Raw genomic sequence first — 24,399 nt, 5'->3', positions numbered from 1 at the left:
ATTGATAGCTTTTATTAGAAAAATGCAGAGGTGGATGAATTGAAAATCTAATTTCAGTCAGAATATAACCTAAAATGTTGTCTATTAAATTGTTTACATTATGGAGTTTAGAAGTAAGCAGAATTGTCTGACGTGAGTTTATTACAGGAAAAATATCGAAATTAATTAAATTAAGTTTCCAAACATGCAATGACGCTAATGAGTTTGATTATTTATTCGTCTAGATAAACTGTCAAAATTAAGAGCGCGTCGAAAAAAATAGTAACCAGCTGTTGGCTACTAAGTACACGCACACTAGTAAAGTACTATGACAAATGGCGAGTGACGAGCGTAGCTCTCACGCATACCACGATACTAAAGCTTGTTCCTTTTACTTCTTTTGTAGTGCAACATTATCTATCTATCTCTATCTAGAAAATATAAATAATCTAAGGTTATGATAATACACTATTACCTGAAATAAACAGTTATCGTTAAAGTGAAATATGCTAAGACTTATCTCTTATACAAGCAAAAAATATTCGTAATAACTTTCAACAGAGTAGTGAAAGCGCTGAAAATTAACGGTAATTTTTTGACGGAGGAAGTTAAGTCTGTTTTAATATTTAGATAAGTATAACCTAAATATTTATGAAATAAAATTTTAGGAGACAATTATTTTAAAGAACATGTAACAGTAATTGTTTTAAATTTATTGTAAATTTTCAAAAATTCAAGATTTTTTTAGGACCGTGTTCCTTTAAATTTGACATATCTCCAACTGCGCCATCTACATAAATGACATCTATTTATAGGAACACTTTTTATACACAAAGATACTTCACTTACCCTCTACACTCGATGGTCAGTATTATAAATACGAAATATAACCTAAAAAATTAAGTCCAGTTAATCGCAAACATTCCAAGCTAACGAAAAAGTCATCATCGCAGAGTTCATTAAACTTTTATATGAATATTGTATTGCCGTCAATAGACTTAATAATAAGATTGTGATCCTGCTCATAATTAAAATAAGCAGTAAAATAACATGAATCTAAATCATAGAAAAGGCACGCACGACACTTTTAGAGAGATAAGACAATCTGAAAATATAGGTTTGGTAAAAAATATTACTATTATGAAGTGAAAATCGTTTCTAAAATCAATTTAATGTATTTACACTTTGTAGTATATTGTGTTTCGAGCAGTTTAACGATAAATTAAATTAAGTGTTAATATTTTCTTTAGATAAAGTTAGGTATTTCTTACAAATAATGAAAATTTAAACAAGTTACTCTTCATTGTGATAAGAGGACATAATAGATAACAATATTACCATACTTAACGCGTTAACGTGTTCGTATCTTTTTTAGATCTGGCAACATTAATTTAATCTCAAGTACAAAGTAATCTTTAAAATAAATATATATTGCATATTATTGGTAATGATTTAGTAATTAAAGATAGTATTATTACTATTACGTGAAACATACTCGTAGTTCATTTAAAAGTGTTTTTTTTTTGTATCTGATTGTATACATCTGTGTATAGATAATGCGTTTTGTTATTGTTTTGATCCAAATTGCATGTCCTCATTTATAATACTGACATAATGTGTGTCAATACGGCATATTTATAAACTTTGTAGGTACACCCACACATGCACACGTACACACAATACTTATATCTACATATGTAAAAAAATTAGTAATTAATTGTGCCACTGTTTTATTTTATTAAAATATAAGCGTATTCATAAAATTATATGACGTTTTAAATTTTGTATAGGATTCGAATTTAATTTGGCGAAGAGTTAAGTCTCAATAATATCAAAGTGTTGTATTGTATATATATAATTATGTACATATCATATATGTTTATACGATTTTAGCCTTGATAAAAATCTAGTTACCAAAATAATTTAATTTAATAAATTTATGTAAATGGACATTTTTATATTAAATTACAATATTTTGACTACGTATTGAGATTAATCAAGTAATTTAAGTACAAACAACGAGGAAAAGCCAGTCTTTACAAAGTCAAACGTTGGTTTGGGAGTGCATTACACAAATTAAATGTCCAATGATGCTTATCTCAAGGGAGTAGAGGCGATATTCGGTTAATTTGGCAAATGGCTCAGATACTGACCTCTGTCCAGGCCCCGACCTCGTTGATAAGGTAATGTGTATTAACATATTGAGGTTGGTGTACATGGCGCTAAATATATGTAGTATGTTTACTATCAATGTTGGGTAATTGTAGACTCAGACTTCGCTCAAATTGATATTGATGGATATCAGAATATTACAACTTTTTCTTTGTTGCTAGTTGCTTGGTGCAAGCCCGTCTGGGTAGGTACCACCCACTTAACAAATATTCTACCGCCAAACAGCAGTACTCGGTATTGTTGTGTTCCGGTTTGCAGGGTCAGTGAGTCAGTGTAATAACAGGCAAAAGGCAATAATATAAATTAAACAGATCTAGAAACATTTTCTTCGTGCCTTTGGGGTATCTTTAATATTTGCTAACTTATACATTTTATTAAATCTTGTAAAATAGCTGACTGAGTGAGTGTTATAGTCTAAACTATAAATGTAACATCACTAGTACTTGAGATATGAACAGGATGAGGCAGATATGCTCCTTTTCGTTATAATAATACCTACCATTATTGATATTATTTCAACAGAAAATTGCAATTTACAAATAGTTAAGACATTTTATGATATTTTTTTAATCACTGTCAAGTGTCTTTACTCTATTGTTATCATTCAGTATAAATAAAACTTGATTTCATGTTTTCAGAGTGATCACGAGATTATCTTAATTAGGATAAGTATATCTAATGTGTTATAAATATCAAATGTACATATTTAATCTGTGTAACTTGTATTTGGCCTTTAGTGTAAATCAGTTGTGGATACTGGAACGGTAGAAAATGTTGAAATATAAAATTAAAATCGGTTGGATTAGCTTAAATTGTAAATAAAGGAATTTAAGGATTTTTCATGAGTTTTAATGTACTCGTAAATGCAGTTCTCGGAGGTGTAATAAAACATCGCAAGGATACCTAAAACTAAATTCAAACTATGTATAAGTTGTTAAATTTAACTCAGGTAATACGACTATTGTATTGCGATTTTAATTTTGTTAGAGTAGTCAAAATCAATTAAATTTCGTAGCAAAATGAGCGCCTAGCAAATAATATCCATACAAAATAATCACACAATCAAATAATTTATAATAGTAATTAATTATACTTCACTCATTAACCGATTATAATTAAAAAAAAAAAAAAAGAATTGTCGCCATGTAGCCATATCACATTTCGTAAAACTACACCTTATTCATAATATGGCCTCCTTCACTCGCACACTACCTCTCTCTCCCTCTAACACGCCGATCTTGTGACACATAAACACGCTACAACATCAAATCAAGTCGTCCGATCAAGATGTTTCTAAGAATATTCGTACTTTGTGCGTTCGTTACGATCGTGACATCGAAAAGTGTCATAGTTGGCCAAATAAATGATTATAATGGTGTTGTTAGGAAAGTTCACGAGCAAGTAGTATCGGCACAAGCAATACCACTGATCAAACGGGAACAAGAAGTGTATTTCGAATATCCAGTCAACGATCAGAAGATAAAGGGTATAGCTATCAGGGACCTGGATAGCGGTTTGGCTGAACCATCGATTACGAGAGGAGGCGTAGGATTTTCCTTTGCAAATATCAAATTGAAGAGTGAAAGAGGTTCCGGTCTGAATTTCCAGATTGACATTTACGCTTAATATGTGTCGTGTTTAAAACTCTTGTGATGTGCCAATTATTGTTTGAATAGTCTTTGTTGTAACTGTCGGTAAGGTCTGGATATGTTTAATTGTTATATTGCAATGATTATTAAAGTATATTAACACCTGATCCTTTTTTATTTGAATAAATCGACATTATTAATATTATAAATGTGAAAGTTAGGTTGTTCTTCAAACAAACTCAAATGTCTGGGTTGTACATCTTAAGGAACTTTTACGTAAAGTTCTATAATTATTCAATAAAATCTGAGATTTTTTTTGTCGAATACATTTAACGTGGAACATTTAAATGAAAATAAAGACTAAATTAAATATTTTCTTCTATTTTTATGTTAAGGAGATACAAATACAAAATAATTATTTATGGTTTTTTTCCGTGGAAGAATGCAAGCAGCCTTTGCCACTTTTTTTAAATTCATATATAAAACGTAAAAATATCTGAAACTAAACTTTTTAAAAATTTTGTTTTTTTGTCTACACAAGTCGAGTATGATTTGATTTGCCGCCCATTCGTTCCTTATACAAGGACATTTAAATGGAGCGTTAATAACATTGTTGGTATTGCTACGTCACACGTTGAAGTCATTTTCCTCATTATTACTCATTGTAAAGAGTCAAATGTTTTATATACAACATGAAATATATGTAAAGACTTTATTGTTGACTTCGCGTCAACGATGTTGCGTAGTTTGTAAGGTAAATAGGGAAGTAAATAAGTCAAATTTATATCATTTCAAAGGTATGAGTAACTCAGATGATACATAAAACGACCACGTTGAGCGGGATCGTGACTTACGATTTTCTATGAAGATTTATTGATTTTTTGTTAAAGCGAAATTGGCTACGAGACTTAGAGGAAGACATGCTTTCTGCGCGGTACATATTACAGTAGTCATGTGTGTATCTAAAAAACAGATGCACTCTCATAATCCGACAGAACCGGAAAGAGTTCAGGTCCAGGACCTACTGGTTTACGTTCTTTCCGAGGTACGGAAGTGTACAAACTTTCAACTTTCGAGACTGTTAATGAGAATTTTTCCACAGAAAAATCCAATAATTATCAGCCCAATCTAGATTTTGAGGACCTCAGGATCTACGGCGCTATATATAAATATATCTAGTCAATGTACAAAATATGAAACAAATTGTCTAAAACTATTAGTATTAAAAAAAAATAGCACGATATTTACGATAGCAACATTATTTATATATATATTTTAAACATTAGTTGTATACTATAAAGTATAAACCCATGAATATAACTTGTACTAAAAGTAATAATTTAGTAACTTAAACATAAGTTGCTAAGTTAACAAATGACATGAAACGAAAAGGTCTTATTTCGCTTCCCTTAAAATTGTCTGAACAATTCAACGAATTCTTTAACAAGTAAATTCCAATTAAAAGATAATAGGCGCCAGAACACAAATCTGCGTGACTTCTTATCGGAGGTGTACATGACGTCAGTTCGAGACATGATTTCTTAAAAATCAATAATATATATATATAATAATATATTTTTTTATTGATTTTGTGATTATTTCCCGTTTTTTTTTTGTTAGTTGATTTCGATACAGTGATCTCCGGGGAGATTTTCTAACTGTGCACGTGCAGAAACCTCGGGATTTACTGTTTTGTAAGCTAATAGACCAGTGAAGTACCGCCTCCAATTTAGTGTAAATAAATGTATTAGATTTTTTGTTTGAAAGTGACACCGGTAACCGAGAAGCTATCTGGAAACCGGCTGTCTTGGTATGGGCATGTTATGCGGAGGAATGAGGACCATGTTGTGAGAAAGGTTTTGAAAATGGATGTGGATGGATATAGAGGTAGGGGAAGACCCAAGAAACGATGGATGGATTGTGTGAAAGACGATATGGTTAGAAAGAATGTTACTAGTGAGATGACGTCCGACAGAGAAGTATGGAAGAAGAAGACATGCTGCGCCGACCCCAAGTAAAATTGGGATAAGGGCAGGAGGATGATGAAATGTATTAGATTTTTTAATGATATAGTGAGGCAAAGGCCAACTGTTTAAGTGTTCACCACCACGTTTTAAGAAATAGTACCAATTACTTATATCGCCAATGCACCATGCATGGGAACTAAGATGGTATGTCCCTTGTGCTCAACCTTTAAATCGGAACACAGTAATACTAAGTATTGCTGTTCGACTGATGAGTGCGTAGAGCGTTTGAATATCAGGCCAGGGTAATTTGTTAGGCTTTAATTTTACAATTGATAAATAAGTGTAATGCTTCTATATTGAATAAAGGAATTTGATTTGATTTAGGACCTACCCAGGCGGATTTGTACAAAGAGCTACAATCTATTTAAAGCAAATGTACAAAACAATAAACGAAATTCTAGCTGGTTATCCATAATTACTTAAATTCCAAAAATGTAATCTTATACGTAAGCGCATACTAGTAGCTATTATTTATTATATGTTCTCTAAATTTAAAAGAGATTTCATCTATACATATAATAAAATTGGAGTGTCTGTTTGTAATATTAAAATAACCGTGTTTCACTAAACGCATATGTATGTATATACACGGTACATATACCTAAATAACATTTTTTACAATTTTTGTCTGTCTATCTGTCCGTGGTGTTTGTTCCGGCTAATCTCTGGAACGGCTGAACCGATTTCGACGGGACTTTCACTGGCAGATAGCGGATGTAATAAGGAGTAACTTAGGCTACTTTATTAGGCTTTTTATTTTAGAATATATTGTAGCGTGATTTTATTTTTATTCTATATATATATATAGTATATATCTATATCTGTATATATATCTATATATAATATATCTATATATATTTATCCAAATAACTTAAATTCAAACAACGCGCACGAAGTCGCGGGCACAGCTAGTCATAAATAAAATTACACATACCCTTTAGTGTCTCATTTATTTAAAAAAAGAACACTATTACAAACACTATTATCAAATTTATTCATAATTACTTTCAAAACATATCCCGCTGTCACTTTCCATGGTTATATATAAAGTTATTAGTCTGTATCGCGTAAATTTCAACAAAGAAATTGTAGCCGCGGAATATGCTTGGACTATTTAATTCGATTTTCACAAACCTCTGTCCAATACCCCCTCCCTTTATATACGCTTCCCCCCATTTGTCCTCCCTCAAATCTAATATTTTGATGGCATTAATGACTTCGTTTTTCGTGCAGTTCACCGATAAAGTTTCCGATCTCACCCATATTGCTGGATTTTCTTGATGTACTTTACTGTAAATTATCTTTGAAGCTGTATCCGGATATCCGAGCAGCAAATCATGGCTGCTGGCTTGGACTATTAACGATATTAAAGTTACAATCAAAATCGTAGACATATTTAATACGTCTTTAAATGACAATGTTGTTGAAACTAATGCTGAAGATCAAACTATCGAAGCAAAAGGTTCGTTACACAAGGAATTAACAGATACTCGTGAAATTGTTTTATTCTATGAATGATTCCTTGTGTTAATATATATAAAAAATCCATAACACGTATTTGTCGACATAGGCCTAGATCTCATTATATATAATTTGTGAACACTGTATGTAGGTTTAGGTTGTGATTCTCTGGTAATAGAAAATAATTTCTGAAAATGAAGCTTATTGAAGTTACAGGGTTCGTATAGTTTTTGATTATAATACCACATCAGCTGATAGCTGAAGTTACTCGAAGCATAATAAAAGGCGTAATATTTTTTGTTGTAGGCTGAAAATAATAATAAGAAAAAATTTAAAGTAATAAACATCTGTAGCACTTATTAAAGAAATCCTTAGTGTTTATAAGTTTCGGATTTTTTTCTTCTGAAGAAACTGATAGCGAGGCGCCCCTTAGACACATTTAATAATTTTTTGAACTATATTAAGCTGTACATTTTATAAATATTAAGTACTCCTGCAAAGAAACTACATAAACATATACAAAAAATATTTCTTTTCTCAATTTTTTAAATAATCTTCAATTTAAATACATGAGCAATGTCACGGTTTAAAATTAACACGGTTTAATGTTTACGTTATTTGTAAGTTTCATATATTTTATTTTTACCTGTCGTAATAATAACATCAAAAACATACATATTAGCGTACCGTCAATAACAGAATGATCTCATACAAACAAATCTTCCATGGCTATAAAAGAGATCGATTCTTCTGGAATCATCATTTGAACATCACATTCGTTGCAATCATTATCATTCATCAAAATGTTAAAAGTATCAATACTATTTCTTATAAATATAGCGTTAGTGATATCAAATGACATCCGCCTGGGATCTATATCACCACATTCAACGAAGATTTTAAGTGAAATTAAAGAAGCTGATCCAGCGTTATGGAAGAGAACTGATGATATTATCGTCAAAGCGCCTGAAAGTGAAGTTATCAACGCTGTATTTGTGACAGATCTAAGAGAATATAAAGATGGTGAAGCTTACATCGAGAGTGGGGGACTTGGTGATAAAACTGTTACGATTGGACTTAAGAGTCCATCAATACTGAGAGGATACAAGTTTGAAGTAGAAGTGTACTCTATTAATCCAAATTCAAGATACAATATTAAGGGTGGTCTAGCTCAAATAAATTCGGATACTCAATTCGCAAGAAAATATTAAAATAAATGAATTATACTTTATCAATTGCCTGATTAATTTATTTTAAGTATCACTTGTTCTATTTAAAAGATATTCGCTATATGCCGTGCTTAAGTTTATCATATGTTGAATATATTTGACGTTAGGTCGAATATATCGTCCCGATTCTAATTTTCGCTTGTTTGTTATTATCTCCATTGTTATCGTGACGGTATTATTGTTGTTGTTGTTAACTGAATAATGAAAAGAGGGCAACTGATTATTTTATATTAAATTTTTTCATGAACACCGATACAACAATAATAATCAATTAATGCTAAAACTTAACAAAGTTTAAAAACAGCCGTCATTTTTTACATTGAACTTGACTTTCATTGAATTTCTTCAAAGCTGTTCGATTACAATAAAAGTATTCAGAAAACATAAACGAAGCCTATAAACATCCTATTTGGACTTTCGTGTTTCGGTTAATTTCCACTTTTTCTATAATTTCCGAAATTACATCCTTGAAAGACGCGCTTAAGTTTGAGTATGAACATTCCAATGTTAAAACATATTCGGTAAGGTCGCGTAAGGTCAAAGATATGAATCGAATTTTCGATTAACATTAACAATTCGTATATGTAGAGGAAATTATTGTAACAAAAGCATGTTCATTTCGGAAGTTTGATAAGGAATTTGCGGTTATTTATTCTTTAAATAAGGATGTATTGAAATACCTAACATCCTTCTTCCTATATACCATGAATCTATATAAATATTAATGATTAAATACAATATTGTATAAATGCCTAAACTATTTAAACGTAATCGGTAAAACTCAGTCGTTACTTTTTAAAAATAAACAATGGAATATAATTTCCGTGTGAGATCCAACAATTTGTGATTCCATGCATTGTTGGCAGATAAACTTTCTGATAAAGAATAACAGGTTTCCATACAAAACACGGCATTCTTTGCCTATTTTTGCTCGATAACAATAATTGCGTGTATCTACCTTGTTTAGATAGTCAATGGTACGGAACCCTTCGTGCGCGAGTCTAACTCGCACTTGATCGGTTTTTTTAATAAAGATACTTTATATAAGTTATGTAAATACTAAGAAAAATTCGGTATTCCTTTTTAAACACGGAAAAAGAAGGCAAAGCTAGTTACTCGAAACTAGCATAAGAGTACCGTCGGATGGTAGATGCAACCGATGATAAATCTGACCTGGGGGCCAAACCGACTACGTTATAACAGAACGATGCGTTCGCGATTCTATTCCGAACCAACTTCGACTATTCCTCACATAAATTAACCTATTACTTTAATTCTATTTATTTATATCATATATATACTGTGTTTTGTAGTCGTATAAACATCTAATAATTGTATATTATTTTGATATTACCTTAGATCTCCATTATAAGAAAACAAATGTAATTCTAAGATTCATGAGCGGTGACGAAACCCGATGAAAGAGTCACCTTCAATAGAGATCTATCTTTAGCGTTGACATCATTGAGGAAAAGCGGTTTATTTCGCCTTTATCACTACAGGCCATTGTCTTTTATAGTTACACATATAATACACATATATTGACTTATAATCTATACTTCTCTACTAATATTATAAATTCGAAAGTAACTCTGTCTGTTGCTCTTTCACAGCTTAACCGCTTAACACAATTTGATGATAATTGGTACGAAGCAAGCTTGAGCTCAAAAGTAATTTATAGGCTTTTTAAGCCTAATAGTTGAGGATCACGCCGAAAACGTGAGAGAAGTGATAACTAGTACTCTATAATTTATCATTTAGAATCTCTTTCGCTGACTAAATATATCAATAGAACCAACAAATTGGAATACTGGCCGCATAAACTATTGTTAAGCCAAAACCGTTTGACCTGAATTTTTGTATTCATATTTCGAATTGTTTACGAATTATGTTTAATAAATTAATTAATAAATAATTATTAATTTATAGAAAAAATAATGATTTATACGATTTATATTAATAAACGAATATGATAGTCGAAATATTTCGTTTACGAGGTCAGATTTAGGAAAATGGTTTATGGTTTTCACGTTTATTGTCAAAAATACTGATCTTAGAGGAAAGTGTTTGGAACAAAAGTAGAAGGTCTTGAGACGATGGACATTTTTTGTTTAAAGCAATTTTCGTGTAGTACGACACGTTTCTCAGAAAAATGCGATAAAGCTCAAATAATGTGAATAAATAAATACGCATTAATTATTCGAAAACGATCACAATATATTTATTAGGAATTATCCCTAAAATATAGAGCTTTTCTTTTTTATTCTGGCTTTGGCGGGCTACGTAAGTTTTAGTATATGGTAAGGTTATCCAATCCTTACCTTATGTTACATACAGTGATAAAATTGGATAACCTTGGCTAGACACAAAGAACGATGGAAATCCTTGGAGGAGGCTTTTACCCGAAAGGGGCCCATATAAGCCACGACAAAACGAAACAACATCAGTTTAAAAAGAATCTTAGAAATATAGTTAAAAATTAATTTTATTTATACTTGTTGTATATATTGTTGTATAATAATCTTTATTATACAAAATGTAGAATTAAATAAATATTTTTTATTTATTATTATTATTATAATATAAGGTAAGACATACATTTTAAGGTAGAAAATTAAGAATAATAATAATTATTATTAAATAATACTTTCAACGTCATTTAGCGATAATATTATAGTAACCATACTTTTTTTTTATACAATCCGGATTGGCGTATGTCTGCACTCCACTTGGTGGTAAGTGGTGGTGGAGTCCAAACGCGAAGACGGCCCGTACAGTCAGCGAAAATGAACTGCACTAGTCCTCGCTTCTTCACGGACACTTGAAGGCACCCAGGTTCTAAGAGAACACGTGTGCTGATAGAAAGTTGCCAAAATATAAAATATGTTCAATAATTTAGACGTAAAAATTACTTTAGAATCGTCACTTTCACGATTAATGTATATTTAAACCTACCAATGGAATGTAGAATCTACCAAGACGAACCGGTAAGAAACATAAAAGCTACTCTTTCCTTGTAATTAAAATCGCATAGTTACTTATAACACTTTAATAAGTGTTAAGCATTGATATCACTCTCGATGTTCGCAATCAAAGACCACTTCAATCACTTTACCAACACACAGATAAACAATGTTTTTTAATTGCTACAGCGAAAACGCTTAGATAGCTTTGCCATAAATATATCTTAAACAATCGTTAATCTTCCCGCAGTCCCTAAATAAATAATAAAAAATAATCGCATTGTTAAATGTACAAAAAAAATAATTCTCTTATATTTTTGAACATTTTTATGGTGCATTAACCGAAAATTTTACGAAACACGGCATTCGAACTCGCGACACGCGACTTTAAACAATCTATTATGTGATACGTCATATATCTAAATGAATATTATAAAGAGGTAAAAAATATTTGTATCCCGAGTGCTACAAGGTACCACCGGCACCGCACCGTACGCAATGCACACTTGCGATGTCAGGCAGGTCGCTAGTACTAGACACGATATATAAAAGGAAAGTTTTGTAAAAGAATAACATATTACTAATCTTTAAAAATAGAGATTTATCAAGCTGTCACGGAATTTTCTGTAAACAGTTTCAAATGCCAATATTTTTTTCCATCTTTCTTTTAATTTTGCAACTGAACGAAGGTTTAGTTCTCTATATAAGATATAAACGTATTTTTTTTTAATTTATATCATTGCGGAGTCAGGTCATCCCCGAGTGTATTAGTAATACAAAATTTAGCGATATATAATCGAAATGTTTACATTTATCGAGATACTAAGATTCTTTGAGGAAAACCCTATTCCTGTGTCTAAAGGTCAACATCATATGCATATACAAAGTTACTTTAAAGTTTTTAATAATTTTATCCGACTTCTAGTCTTGTAAATTCCTATTAAACATGAAGTTCACGCTTGACTCGTGATATTCTAAATATAAATCAACTTCAACCTTTTCCGAAAAGCGCTGCTCTTCTTGGTATAAATTGTATGTATTTTGGCTTAGTATTTTTTTCAAGTAAGCATTGCTAAAACAAACTGCTCTTGATATTTTGGTATAGATTCATTATCACTTCAAATACATGCGACCTTGTAACGGTTTAATTGTAGATCTATATATGTATTTACATATATGTGCATATGTGTATGTACGATTTTCTTTTGTTATTATATATATACTCGGTTACAATTTCCAGGTACAATGTCATGGGATCTTCGACATTCTATATAGAAAATATATAACATGTTTGTATGTTTAATATGACACTGTAAACCGCGTCATATGACATGTCTTCAGCGTGATGGATTTGAGAACTCTTTTCACGATGTTTACATTGATGAACGGTGCTATGCAAGATGTAACCAAAACTTTTTACATAATTATAAAACAGCATAATTTTTCATCAGGTATATCTTTTATGTTAATTTACTGTATTTTGTTCGTAAAATATATATACATATTTTAATAATATTTCATCTTTATTGACAGATCATCAATTAGAACAAAATGATCAAAATTAATATTTAATTTAAAAATAAACTCTTTTAATAATAAGGTAATTTTTTGTTACATTTTTAAGAACAAAATATTTAATACGTCATAAAACATCTTGTTTCACTCTTGCATAACACTGTCTATATTTTCTATATAAAACGGCATTTCTTCATTATCACGTTAGTGCTGAACGATCGAACGAATGCAACATGCGCGCCTTAACAACATTTTTCCTTCTGTGCCTCATCGCCGCTGCGTCTTGCCAAAGCCATGATTTGGCTATTGGGCAAGCTTCGTACGGTGACATCGTGATTTACAAAGTCAATGAATACAAATACGGATTTCCCCTTGTCGTGAGAACAAGCATCATCGAGTATCCGGAAGCAGGACAACAGAACTTCGCCTACATTAAAGCGATATTTATCAAAGATAACTACGTCGACGGAACAGGGGGATACCCTACCATCTCTTCTGGAGGTGTGGGACAACGCTTCGTGAAAATCAAGCTAAAGAGCCAAAGAAGCCACGGATTCAACTTCACTGTAACAATTTACGGAAGATACTAATCATTTATGAGGCCCTAGTACTTATCAATTTTTTTTTTGTATTATCGTTTGCCATATCAAAAAGTCATGTAAATAAAAATATTTGTTGCTTTAAGTTAATTTATTCATTAAAATTACATTAATTTTATTAATTTGTATTTTATTATTTCGTGCATAGAACGTTTTTTTTTATATCATAGTCAAATAATCGATTATACAATATGCGTTTAGTGGATTACATTAATTACTTTCTTATGTATTTAAGAATCATAATTACCGTCCACGTCATTAAAAACTTATTCTTAATACTTATAAATACGAGGAATAATATTATTTATTAATATAATTTCCACACGTTTGTAATAAAATCATTACAAAAGCGTAAACAAATATACGTTCTTGAAGTTCAAAAATAAAAATAATAATCACATAAAAAACTTTGTCATATATTAAAGGCGTATAGAATGCCTTTTTCAAAATAATAATTTTTTTCATGGTTTTTCTTTTTATATATTTAATAAGAAACCTACTAAATCATAGAACTATATATTTTTTTTATATTCAATAATTATAAAAGCGCTTACATTTAATAACGTCATTACTTTTTAATTGAACTCAAACTAATTATAATTTATTTTCTTATTAACCTAGAATCGTTATCACGCTATTTCATGATATTATTTCCAAACGATTCATTTGCTTAGAAGTCAAGATAAAGTACTGTTTACAAGATATCTTTAAATGTTTACAAGTACTCTTATTACTCAAACAAGTGTTATTTTTAATTGATTACATTATATTTATATAATAGTACCCGTCCCGGCTTCGTATGGACGGAATAAGGGCCTTTTTTTTTACGCTGCAAAAACGCATAACGCGTTTCCCCCTCATGCTGTGGGGGGGTATGTGTGGCCGGCGCTGAAAGCGTCGGAATACTCACTAAAAAACCAGCGGTACCCACTTCGTCTTTTTGGGAGACGTCACGGGATCGCTTGCGCATACTACCGTGACGTCCTGACAGTAGGCCCAACTCTGTGGGCCTCCAATTCCTAGGGGGTTCTCGGGGTACAGAGACCCCCTATTGCAAACCTTATGGCTGGAGGAGAAGGTGTCCATAACGAAGACGCCTTGTCCCCGGTCTTCTTCGGCGAAGCGGGTCGGCAGTACTGTTCTCACGCTCCCGCTCCGCGGCCTCCTTCTGTGTCATCACGTTTTCACAAGAACAAGACCATTTCTTTCCAGCATCTCTCGCTGTCGATCATAGCGATTATCACGCTCGGCAGCGAGAGGTACGGAATAAGAGCCTACGTAAGTTTATATTGAAGGTTTATATTGATTTTGGGCTAGGAAATTTCGCCGGCGTACGCAAAACATACACATTAGAATATCATCCTATGGTTTAGCATCCCTGCTGGACCATTTGACAAAGGCCAAAAATATTGCCTTAATATTACGATTTAGTTATTAGTCTTCTTAAACTTCTTAATAATTATATATTCAATTATTATTTCTGACTGCGTCGTTAGTCTAGTATTTAGATAAGGCCACCGATCTTAAGGTCTTCAGTTCAATCCCCAAATCGGGCTGTTAATTGCGATTTTCCGTAGAAAAAATCTCAGTAGCAGCCCGGTGTCTGGAAATTGGATGTGTACACACCTATGCATCGAAAAGCATGTAGAGCCGTTGGTCCTACGCCTGAACTCTTTCCGAGTGATGGAATAGAGAGAGAGAATGTGTTTGTGCACTATAGGTCCTGCACAGTTGGCTCGACTTCCTTGAGAATGGGCCCGTAGCCGAAATCGGTCAGGAGGACAAGATCATCATTAATGATATTATTTTAGAGTTATTCGGCATAGACATCAGAAAACTAGGTAAACCTAGTCTTACCTAGCCTTCTTGCATATTTCATATATAATATATTAATCAAAGACAATGGAATTTTTCCATCGACAATTTTACAACTTTTTAATGATTTGACATTTACTTAACACATACAAATATTCATAATTATTTATTGTTCTGATTTAACGCAGTAATTTCCCTAAAGGTTATAAGTGTCAAGATTTATAAGAGATGATTCTAAATTGACTACCCGTGCATACATATAACAATTAATTTGTATTTTATGAATACACTACCATAGTGTATTTTTATGAATAATTTATTTTGACGTTAGCAGTTAGTTTTAAACGTACTTGCAATACTATCTAACCAAAACAATACCAAAAGTGATTATATGAACATATATAATACATATCTATATGCCGTGACGGCAAACGGAGTGACGCTCTCTCATACCGTGATGCTCCTCTCTGACGTCATTTACTACTTCCCTTGTGTTGCATGGCGCGTAAACTATACTCTTCGGTGCTATAATATATTTAGTATGAAAAATAAAATATTTATTATAATAACGAAACTATGTTTATTTTTGCTAACTCCATATTTCTTTGGTCTACTGGTTTCCGTTTCTCTTTACAAATTAGGCAATAAGGCTAGTTTTTAAATCCTCTGGATGTTATGAGTAAATAAAAGTAATAGTAAAAAGTTTTAGAAATTTTCCGGTAAATAATAAATTTAATTAAAGATTTTAAAAAAAGAATCATTAAATTCGAAGATATCACATTCATTGCATAGACAACCTTCTTCTTTTAAAACGGTTAAGCTATGGAATTAAATAGATAGTAATTTTGATCACATCACAAGTACCTAATGAGTCTCGAGTTACCTTCTACAACTTGGTCCGTATAACATAATTTATAAACCATTAGGAGAGGAGACGATATCAAATTATACAGAGGGTCTGTAATTACGTTTATTTGATAAACGGACACCAAGAACTTGCTACGGACTGAATATATTTAAATAGGTTAAATTTTAGGACTAGTTAAAAAATTTAGTTCGATATTTAAATTCACTATATTAATTACGATACGATAAAAACCCTTTATATCTGGTATGGTCTTTATTTCTGTAAACTGATAGCCTTATGAGAATTAAAAAAAATGTTAGGATAATTTATTTTCAATGTCAATTAATAATAGCATTTAATGTTATTTTTGTAATATTGACTATCAATCTGTTTTTTTTTTAAATATCAAGTAAGTAGGCGGAATAGCCAATGGGTCACTACCTACTCTACTACTTTGATGATAAATAGTCAAAACCACCCAAATACCTTCCACCAACCTTCGGATATAAGATTTTACATTCCTTGTGCCTGTTACACTGGCTCATAACCAGATAGGAATAGGCTTAACGATATCAAATCAAATCAAATCAAAAATCTTTATTCAATATAGAAGTGTTTACACTTGCTTATTGATTGTCAAAAATCTACCACCGGTTCGGAATTTAGCACCTCGGACCTGAGAAGAACCGGCGAAAGAAACTCAGCGGGATATTTTTTTTTTTTTTTTATTTTGCATGTACAATAATTATTATATTTTAGTTATTTGAAACAGCCTGGAGGCGATCATTTCATTCCCAAGGTGTGCAGTCAACTAAAATATATAGATATCTAATATTTATTATCTATGAAAAGTAAAGCAACATTTCGTAAACGTCCTACTGCATGGCCACAACTCTCCTATCAAAGAGAAGGTTTGGCCATCACACTGGCCCAATGTTTTAAGTGTTGGTATAAAGTAACTTTCAATTAAAACATTTACAAAAAAAACCTAATTATGCCCATGAAACTGCAGTCGTACTTGTTGGGATTTGGAACCCTTCGAGAGGAGAATTTGGTTAAAATCCACGTTCATCTAGACTCGATACTTTCTTCAAGAGCGTTAAATTAATTTTAATTTTAATCGCCGCTTTACTAACAAGTAACCTGTTTTTGTCCCACTGCTGATCTAATGCTTCCTCTTAATTTGAGAAGAGTTGGAACTTATTGAACCACACGGGTTGGTGACAAACACACACGTGTGCCAGATTTACATCCAACAAAATTTTACACCTTATATTTTCCTTCACCACTGAAAACGAGGAATTATAAGCACAAGCAATGAAACTTCCGTAATGCCACAATCTTGGACTACGATTCAGGTGTTTCAATGTAAATATATCAACGTCATAACAATTACTCAGCTATTGTTTAGTGTACTGTCCCCCAAAGTATTAATTAGTGAGTATTCTTCATAAAACAATAAATAGTACTATAATAAATTCATAAGAAAAGTTGAACTTGGTATCATCTATTATTTTTTAATCAACTCCGAATTCAGTTACGTAATAATGACTAGCTGACCGTTATTTGACCTCATATATTTTCGTGTACTTCGTCTAAACTATTCAAGATAAAATGTTTTACCGCAAAGATAACAAATCGCTAATATAAACAAACTAGTATTTAGGTTTATGTATTATAAATACATTTGTTACGTATTATTTTGTATGGAATTTAAACTTGTATTTTCAATTTTGTTTCAGCAACATGGGACTCCTCGAGTTTGAAGAATGGACGAACCAAACAGATCTCTTTTCTGATAAGTCCAGGATGTGTGCGAGGTTGCGAGGCTTGACTCCTGGGCAAAGAAGGGTCTGCAGACGTCATAAAGATCATATGCCCGCTGTTGGTGACGGCGTGAAAAAGGGCATTAAGGAATGCCAGTATCAGTTCCAAAATCGAAGATGGAATTGTACTGTGACGGAAGATGATACAGTCTTCGGACCTTTGACATTAATTGGTAAGACCCTTTTTTTATTACAAATACCTTTTCCTAGCCTTTGTTAACCGTTACGTTAGCAAAAAAGGCTATTAAATATGATTTTAATCAGAAATGTATTCTAAACCATTTTCAAAAATGCGCAAAATAATATTCAAACACGCCAGAACGGTTGAACGGATCTGAATTAAATTTGGTACAGAGATTTCGTTTGGTGACTTTTTTTGCTGTGTTTGTGTGTCTCTGGATGATGTAGATTGAACCCGATAAGAAGCTCTGCGATCATATTCTTGACATTTATTTTTTACAAAATAGAACTATTCTTATTTCAAGTCGGGTCGGAAAGTTATATTATAATTCTCAAATTTTTCCAATTACACATGTATGCAAGCTGTATTAATCAATTAATTTATTACTTTTATCTAATATCTTAACAAGATATAGTATCCATAAACATGCGTTAACGGAGGCCAAGGCAATCGTTTGTAATAAAACATAATAAAAATCTCGTAAAAACTCTTTATTACATCATAAACGAGACATTTGTTTCTCTTTCATCTTATTCCCTTTCTGTATTAATTTCCTTTGACCTATATTGACACACTATTTATGAACTTTATCGAGTACCTCGAAAGAAAATCAGGAGTGCCCTTAGCAAGAAAATATTTAATAAGTATATTTATTTTATAACGTTTATTTATTTATTATTTTATGTGAGTATACCATAAATGAGAAATATTAATGTATAGACATTTTATTGCCAATATCAGGATTATTCATGATAAGTCAGCGTATATTCAAACGATTGTCCACAAAATCAAAAAGTTTTTAATTAAATAAATCAATTACACAGATAAATTCACAATAGTCATCAATATTGATTCATTAATATATTATATACACACATAAATGACTGAGTCTACTACAAAAGAATAAAGATAATGTTGGAAATTAGCGATTTGTCGCATACGTGGTGCGCGGGAAATCTTGAATGTAACCGTCGATCCAAGATGGCCGCCCAGCTACCATCGATGCGACGCTTCCCTAGAGCGACGTTCAACAACTATTGACACTCTTATCCAACCAGTACAAATATACAAGATGGCGCACCATGCGCCGTTAAATATTATTTTACCGACTGAAATATTGATATATTCGAATGTCAATGTCAAAATGTTATTCCGTATGTCCGACCACAATTTCAATAAATATTTTCAATTTTTAATAAATATAATTAACAATTAAAATTTATAAAACGATAAATAAAAAGTTACTCGAAGAAATTTGCGGGACTGTGGACAGAAGGTAGATAACCGGGATCTTTGGTACTCTTTGGGAGAGCCCTACGGTCAGCAGTTCTAGATCCTAGTCAGGTATGTTCAAAATCATTAGGTTTTTCTGACAAAAAAATCTCAATAGCAGCTCGGAGTGTGGGAGTTGGAAATAGAAACACACGAAACGGCGTAGAGAGCGACGACGGAGAGGATCTCATCATGATATTAACCCCAAATCATCAACAAATTAATATTTTGTCAGGTGAAAGAAATATTTCAATATAACATTGTGTTCACACTATATATTAATAATTTGAAATATTATTAGGTCTCTAAACACCAATCTCTCAATCTTTGTGTAATTTAGCACACAAATAGCTAATGACTCGGAAATCGGCTTAGCTTTACTAATAAATTAAACCGACAAAACTACTAATACTATATTTAATATATTTACGTCTAAAATACATAATAGGTTTTACAATACACTTAAAACAAATTATCTTATAAAAGAGTACAAAACTATTATAATTATATAAATCTTTATAAATTAATTCAATTTCAAAACTTTTATACATGTTTTATCTGAACAAAGTTTTCATCTAGAGATTTCAACTTGAGGGCTCTAAATCTTCACTGAGCAACGTCACGAGCACCAGTCGACGCAAACTGATTTATGGTACCGTTTCCCGCTTTTATTTTAAAAGTATTCTTTTATTTATTAAGAACTATTCTGGCAAAGACCTTTGTTGTTGTTTATTTTTTTTAACAGCACAGGCAAATCTGTATACATCCAAATAAATATTCTTACTTATTTAAAATACATATAATAATTTAACGGTTAAATTAAAATGATAATAAATAATTATAAATTCTTATTTGCTTGTAAAGTAATAAAATATTTATAGTTATAAGAACGTATCATTAAAAATAAATAAAATTTATTAAATATTAGGTATCTCAAATTGAAATAAAAAAGAAAGTTATTTACGTTGTATACCGAGGATTACGCGTCATGTTTCGGAAAAAATTGTTATCAAGATTCCGGATTTATTAATAATAGTAAATTTACTTTATTTTGTGACATATACCAATAAAAATTGACGATTACAAGATTTAAAAAATCTATCCCGTATGGAATTCGTAGGTATATATTATGTACTCGTATGTAGCTCAAAAACAAAAATCATAGATCTACCGAGACGAACCACAAAGTTATGTCAGTTAAATACTATTATATGTATATAATATATTCTGCCTGAGAGTCAATTGAATCTAAGAGCTATTAGCGACGACGTTTGTGTGCTCTTTGTGAAATTAAATAGTAGCGAATATCAAAAGAGTTCCTAACATTCAAACGTCTTTTTAATTCTTCCGTCTTTACACTTTGTAAGTAGGTCAAGATTTTTATAATTTCACATCTCTCATAAGCCTTTTATGATATTGTTGAACTACTGGAGAGTTGATTTAGCTGCTTGAGCTAGTAGTAGAAATATACTAGCTTGCATTTTACTGTATTCTAAATAAGATTATTTAAGTTTACATAACTAAATTTATACTCATACTCGGTACTTGGTTACAAATGTTAATTACCTTAATAAGTAAAACATGTTAAAGTCTTGGTGATACAGCATTAAATTCCGCGCTAACGTTGGTTACGATGAAGTTGCGACATTTGATTCGAGTCGGCTCCTTTTTTTCGTTTTATGTTATCGGTAGGCCGACGAGCAAATGAGCCACCTGATGGTAAGTGCTCACCACTGCGCCGTATGAAATTTTAACCATTTTTACATAACCAATAGGATATCAAACTTGGGAACTGAGATGTTATGTAAAGTGGAAAAGCGTATTGAAATCAACTCCAAAATAAAACAACAAAATGCTCGTGGTCGATTTCTCGCGATGTTTTGATTCCCTGCCTAGCATTTGAATACTGTCTGAGTTCAGCTCAACATTATTTGGTCACCCAAAACACCTTAAAATTTTAAGTTTTCATTGTTACAGCTTCTAGAGAAACCGCGTTCACACACGCTATTACCGCAGCGGGAGTATCACTTGCTATTTCAAGAGCGTGTCGCGACGGTCGTTTATCGTCGTGTGGCTGCAGTCGCGCGGCTCGGCCGCGGCATCTTCACAATGATTGGGTATGGGGAGGCTGTGGTGACAACCTTGAATACGGTTACAAGTGAGCATTATTATTGTATCAACTTTTGGCTTAACTCTTATTGTTTGTTATTTTCTTCGAAATTCTGGTTATGCAGCGATCGGTAATCGAAATTAGTTAAACGACCCGAAACAAATGTAGAAATCGAGTTCCGAATAGTTTTTTAATATTTAATTTGGACTTATATATAAAAAATCTTTAATAATTATCTTTATAAATAAATTTATGATTGGATCGTTATATTTATTTTCTAGAAGAAAAAGGTCAATTTCTCATTTATTTAAAATAAAATCACAAAGTCCAGTTATTTAAAAATTTTCTTAACAGCGTTTTTCAAAAGTCGGCCTTAGTCAATGGTTATTATTATTTTTTAATTAATTATTGAACAACAAAGGAGTTTTGATTCCTTCTGACTATATTATAACATAGGTTTTGTTAAAAAAAATATTTCCCGTTTTTTATTTTTTGTCGTCTATTTTCATTTTATAATATGATTAAAGGTGAAAAATATTGAATGAATAGCTAAAAGGTTCTATGTACTATGTAAGTTATAGTAAAAATTACGTAGATATTAAACTAAGAACTAGCGCCATATCCTTCGGTTCATGTTATCCGTGTAGCTCGAACTATGTTTCAACTAGACTACAACTAAACATTTCTAGAAAATAGTAGTAGTAGTAGTGTTGCTTTTTGTTTCTTTTACCAGCATACTTGTCTATTTGAATGAAACTACTTTTAATTCATGTTCCCCTGTTAGCAAATTATTATTTTATAGAGACTTTGTAATGTTTTCTTTGAATTATGATTATTATTTGATACTCTCCTGGTTGATCAAGAAAAGACATAGACAATATTTCATATAAAATAATTTTATTATATTTATTTATTTAAAAATTTTGCCAAAAATAAGAATTATAAAAAAAAATGTTTCGAAACATTTTTTTACTTTTAATTTGTTTTATTTCATTACAGTTTGTTGAACTACAGTAACTTGTACAGACAAAATAAATATTTGAAAAAAAACATAATTATATTTTTATCACTCACACCTGTTGGTCGCTTTTACGATTCAAACAGGTAGAGCCACTGTCTTACCTCGCACCTGTTTACTAGGAAATCAGCAATGTAGAGAAGGAAAATTTACCTGTCGCCCTTACGCACACCAACGAAACAACGACGCCTATACACACGCTGAGAAAACCACTGTGCGTGAATACTGTGAAATAAGGCCGGTGTAGCGGTTTTCCCGTTACAGTTTGATGAAACAGAAAGAGAAGTGATATTACCTTCTCTTTTTAATGGAATCTATGTGTGCTGTGTGGGTGCTACGTAATAAAGGGTCTGTGAACAAAACGTATATTTTGTGTATGTGTGTGTGTACCTGCACAATTTAAAGCGAAAAGATAAAAGCATATCCTGCAAATATCTTATATCCTAGTACTCAGGTGAGACGTAAGACAGGTGAAAAATGCACCTGTTCTCTTCAGAGGTGCTACTTATTGAATAAAATAAAAAATAACTTTATCTCTTCAGTAGATATTCTTTATTAATTGTAGTCCTTTTCGTTCATAACATTTTACTAAGTTGTAGGCAATCAAGCACATACACTAAGTTAAATTTAACAGTAAGTCAATAAATACAATTAATAAAATATTTCATTAATGGGAAATAACTTTCAATAAATTAAATTAAATCTGAACTGTCAGAATTACGTCACGGTTGTCAAGTCATGATTTAAGACAGGTACGGTACCAGGCTTGCAGAAGTCTATAGAAGCTGAAATAATGGAATACGAGGTTCAACATCAAAGTTCAAATAAAGATAAAATTCTACAAATATATTAATGATATAAATAGACCCCACGTCTTAAACATTTAATTATTTAAATTTATAAATATGTTTAATTAGAATTGTAAGCAAAAATATTTAAAATTCATTGAAAATTAATAAGTAAAACTAAATGTACCTTATATCTTAAATGCTTAATTAATAAAACTTAACTTTTATTTACTTTATTTTAAATATTAACAAGTACGCATGGGTGTGTGTATGAGAAGCTCTAAGCATAACAGCAATGCAGCCCAAAATATTTAGTCATTTCGTTTTGAAAATACTTTACTGTAGTAATTTGTTTTTGTACTTTGTATCATTTAAGTTATGAATAGAATTAAACAAACTTATCATTATTAATTATAATTTTCGTTGCGATCAGTGTTTTGTGATTTATAATTAAAACACTGAAAGAAAATGTATTTGGCAGACTTTTTCGCCTGACCAGTCTATGTACATGTCAACTTTTCTTGAAAATGATGGTGGGTTGATTTCCCGCTACTATGCTATGTTTGTTGAGATCTATAATGATAGATGAGCGTAACTAAAAATTTACCTCATTGGACTCTCAAAACATCCAAGCCATGAAATAGAGTGGCTCTATCTATCGTAACACACTATACACTGCCAGACTAGACCATTTATGGGTAGAATTCAATTAATTAATTTAATTATAATAAAAAAAAGTTTAATAAAAGGTCAATTTACAAATATTTAAACATACATAAATAATAACTAAATGCATATAGTGTAAACATTTTTTTTATTTATAAAATTAAGTAAATTGCTTAAGTAACGGTTTCTTCTAAGACTATTTAAATCAACTTTCTCAAACACTTGCAGAATCGATTTTTTTTTGTCACTAATACATATTTACAATAAAAACCTTTTTTACTTGAAGAACACATACGTTCCTTGACCTTTTTTTTAACCCTTGGATTAAAAAAAAATAATCCT

The 24,399-nt window shown here is 31.3% G+C and overlaps 1 protein-coding gene across 1 annotated transcript in view; it reads left to right on the top strand.

Annotated features, from left to right (window-relative positions):
- Nucleotides 1–24,399, top strand: part of LOC113397744 (protein Wnt-5b-like) — a 49,496-nt gene that overhangs the window by 15,423 nt on the left and 9,674 nt on the right. The window contains exons 2-3 of the mRNA XM_026636215.2: nt 17,939–18,195; nt 21,453–21,633. Coding sequence (XP_026492000.1) covers nt 17,939–18,195; nt 21,453–21,633 — 438 coding nt within the window. The remainder of the gene's footprint in view (nt 1–17,938; nt 18,196–21,452; nt 21,634–24,399) is intronic.

Source organism: Vanessa tameamea, chromosome 23 (assembly GCF_037043105.1).
Source record: "Vanessa tameamea isolate UH-Manoa-2023 chromosome 23, ilVanTame1 primary haplotype, whole genome shotgun sequence".
NCBI lineage: Eukaryota > Metazoa > Arthropoda > Insecta > Lepidoptera > Nymphalidae > Vanessa > Vanessa tameamea.
This window is presented reverse-complemented; position numbering and strand designations above follow the sequence as displayed.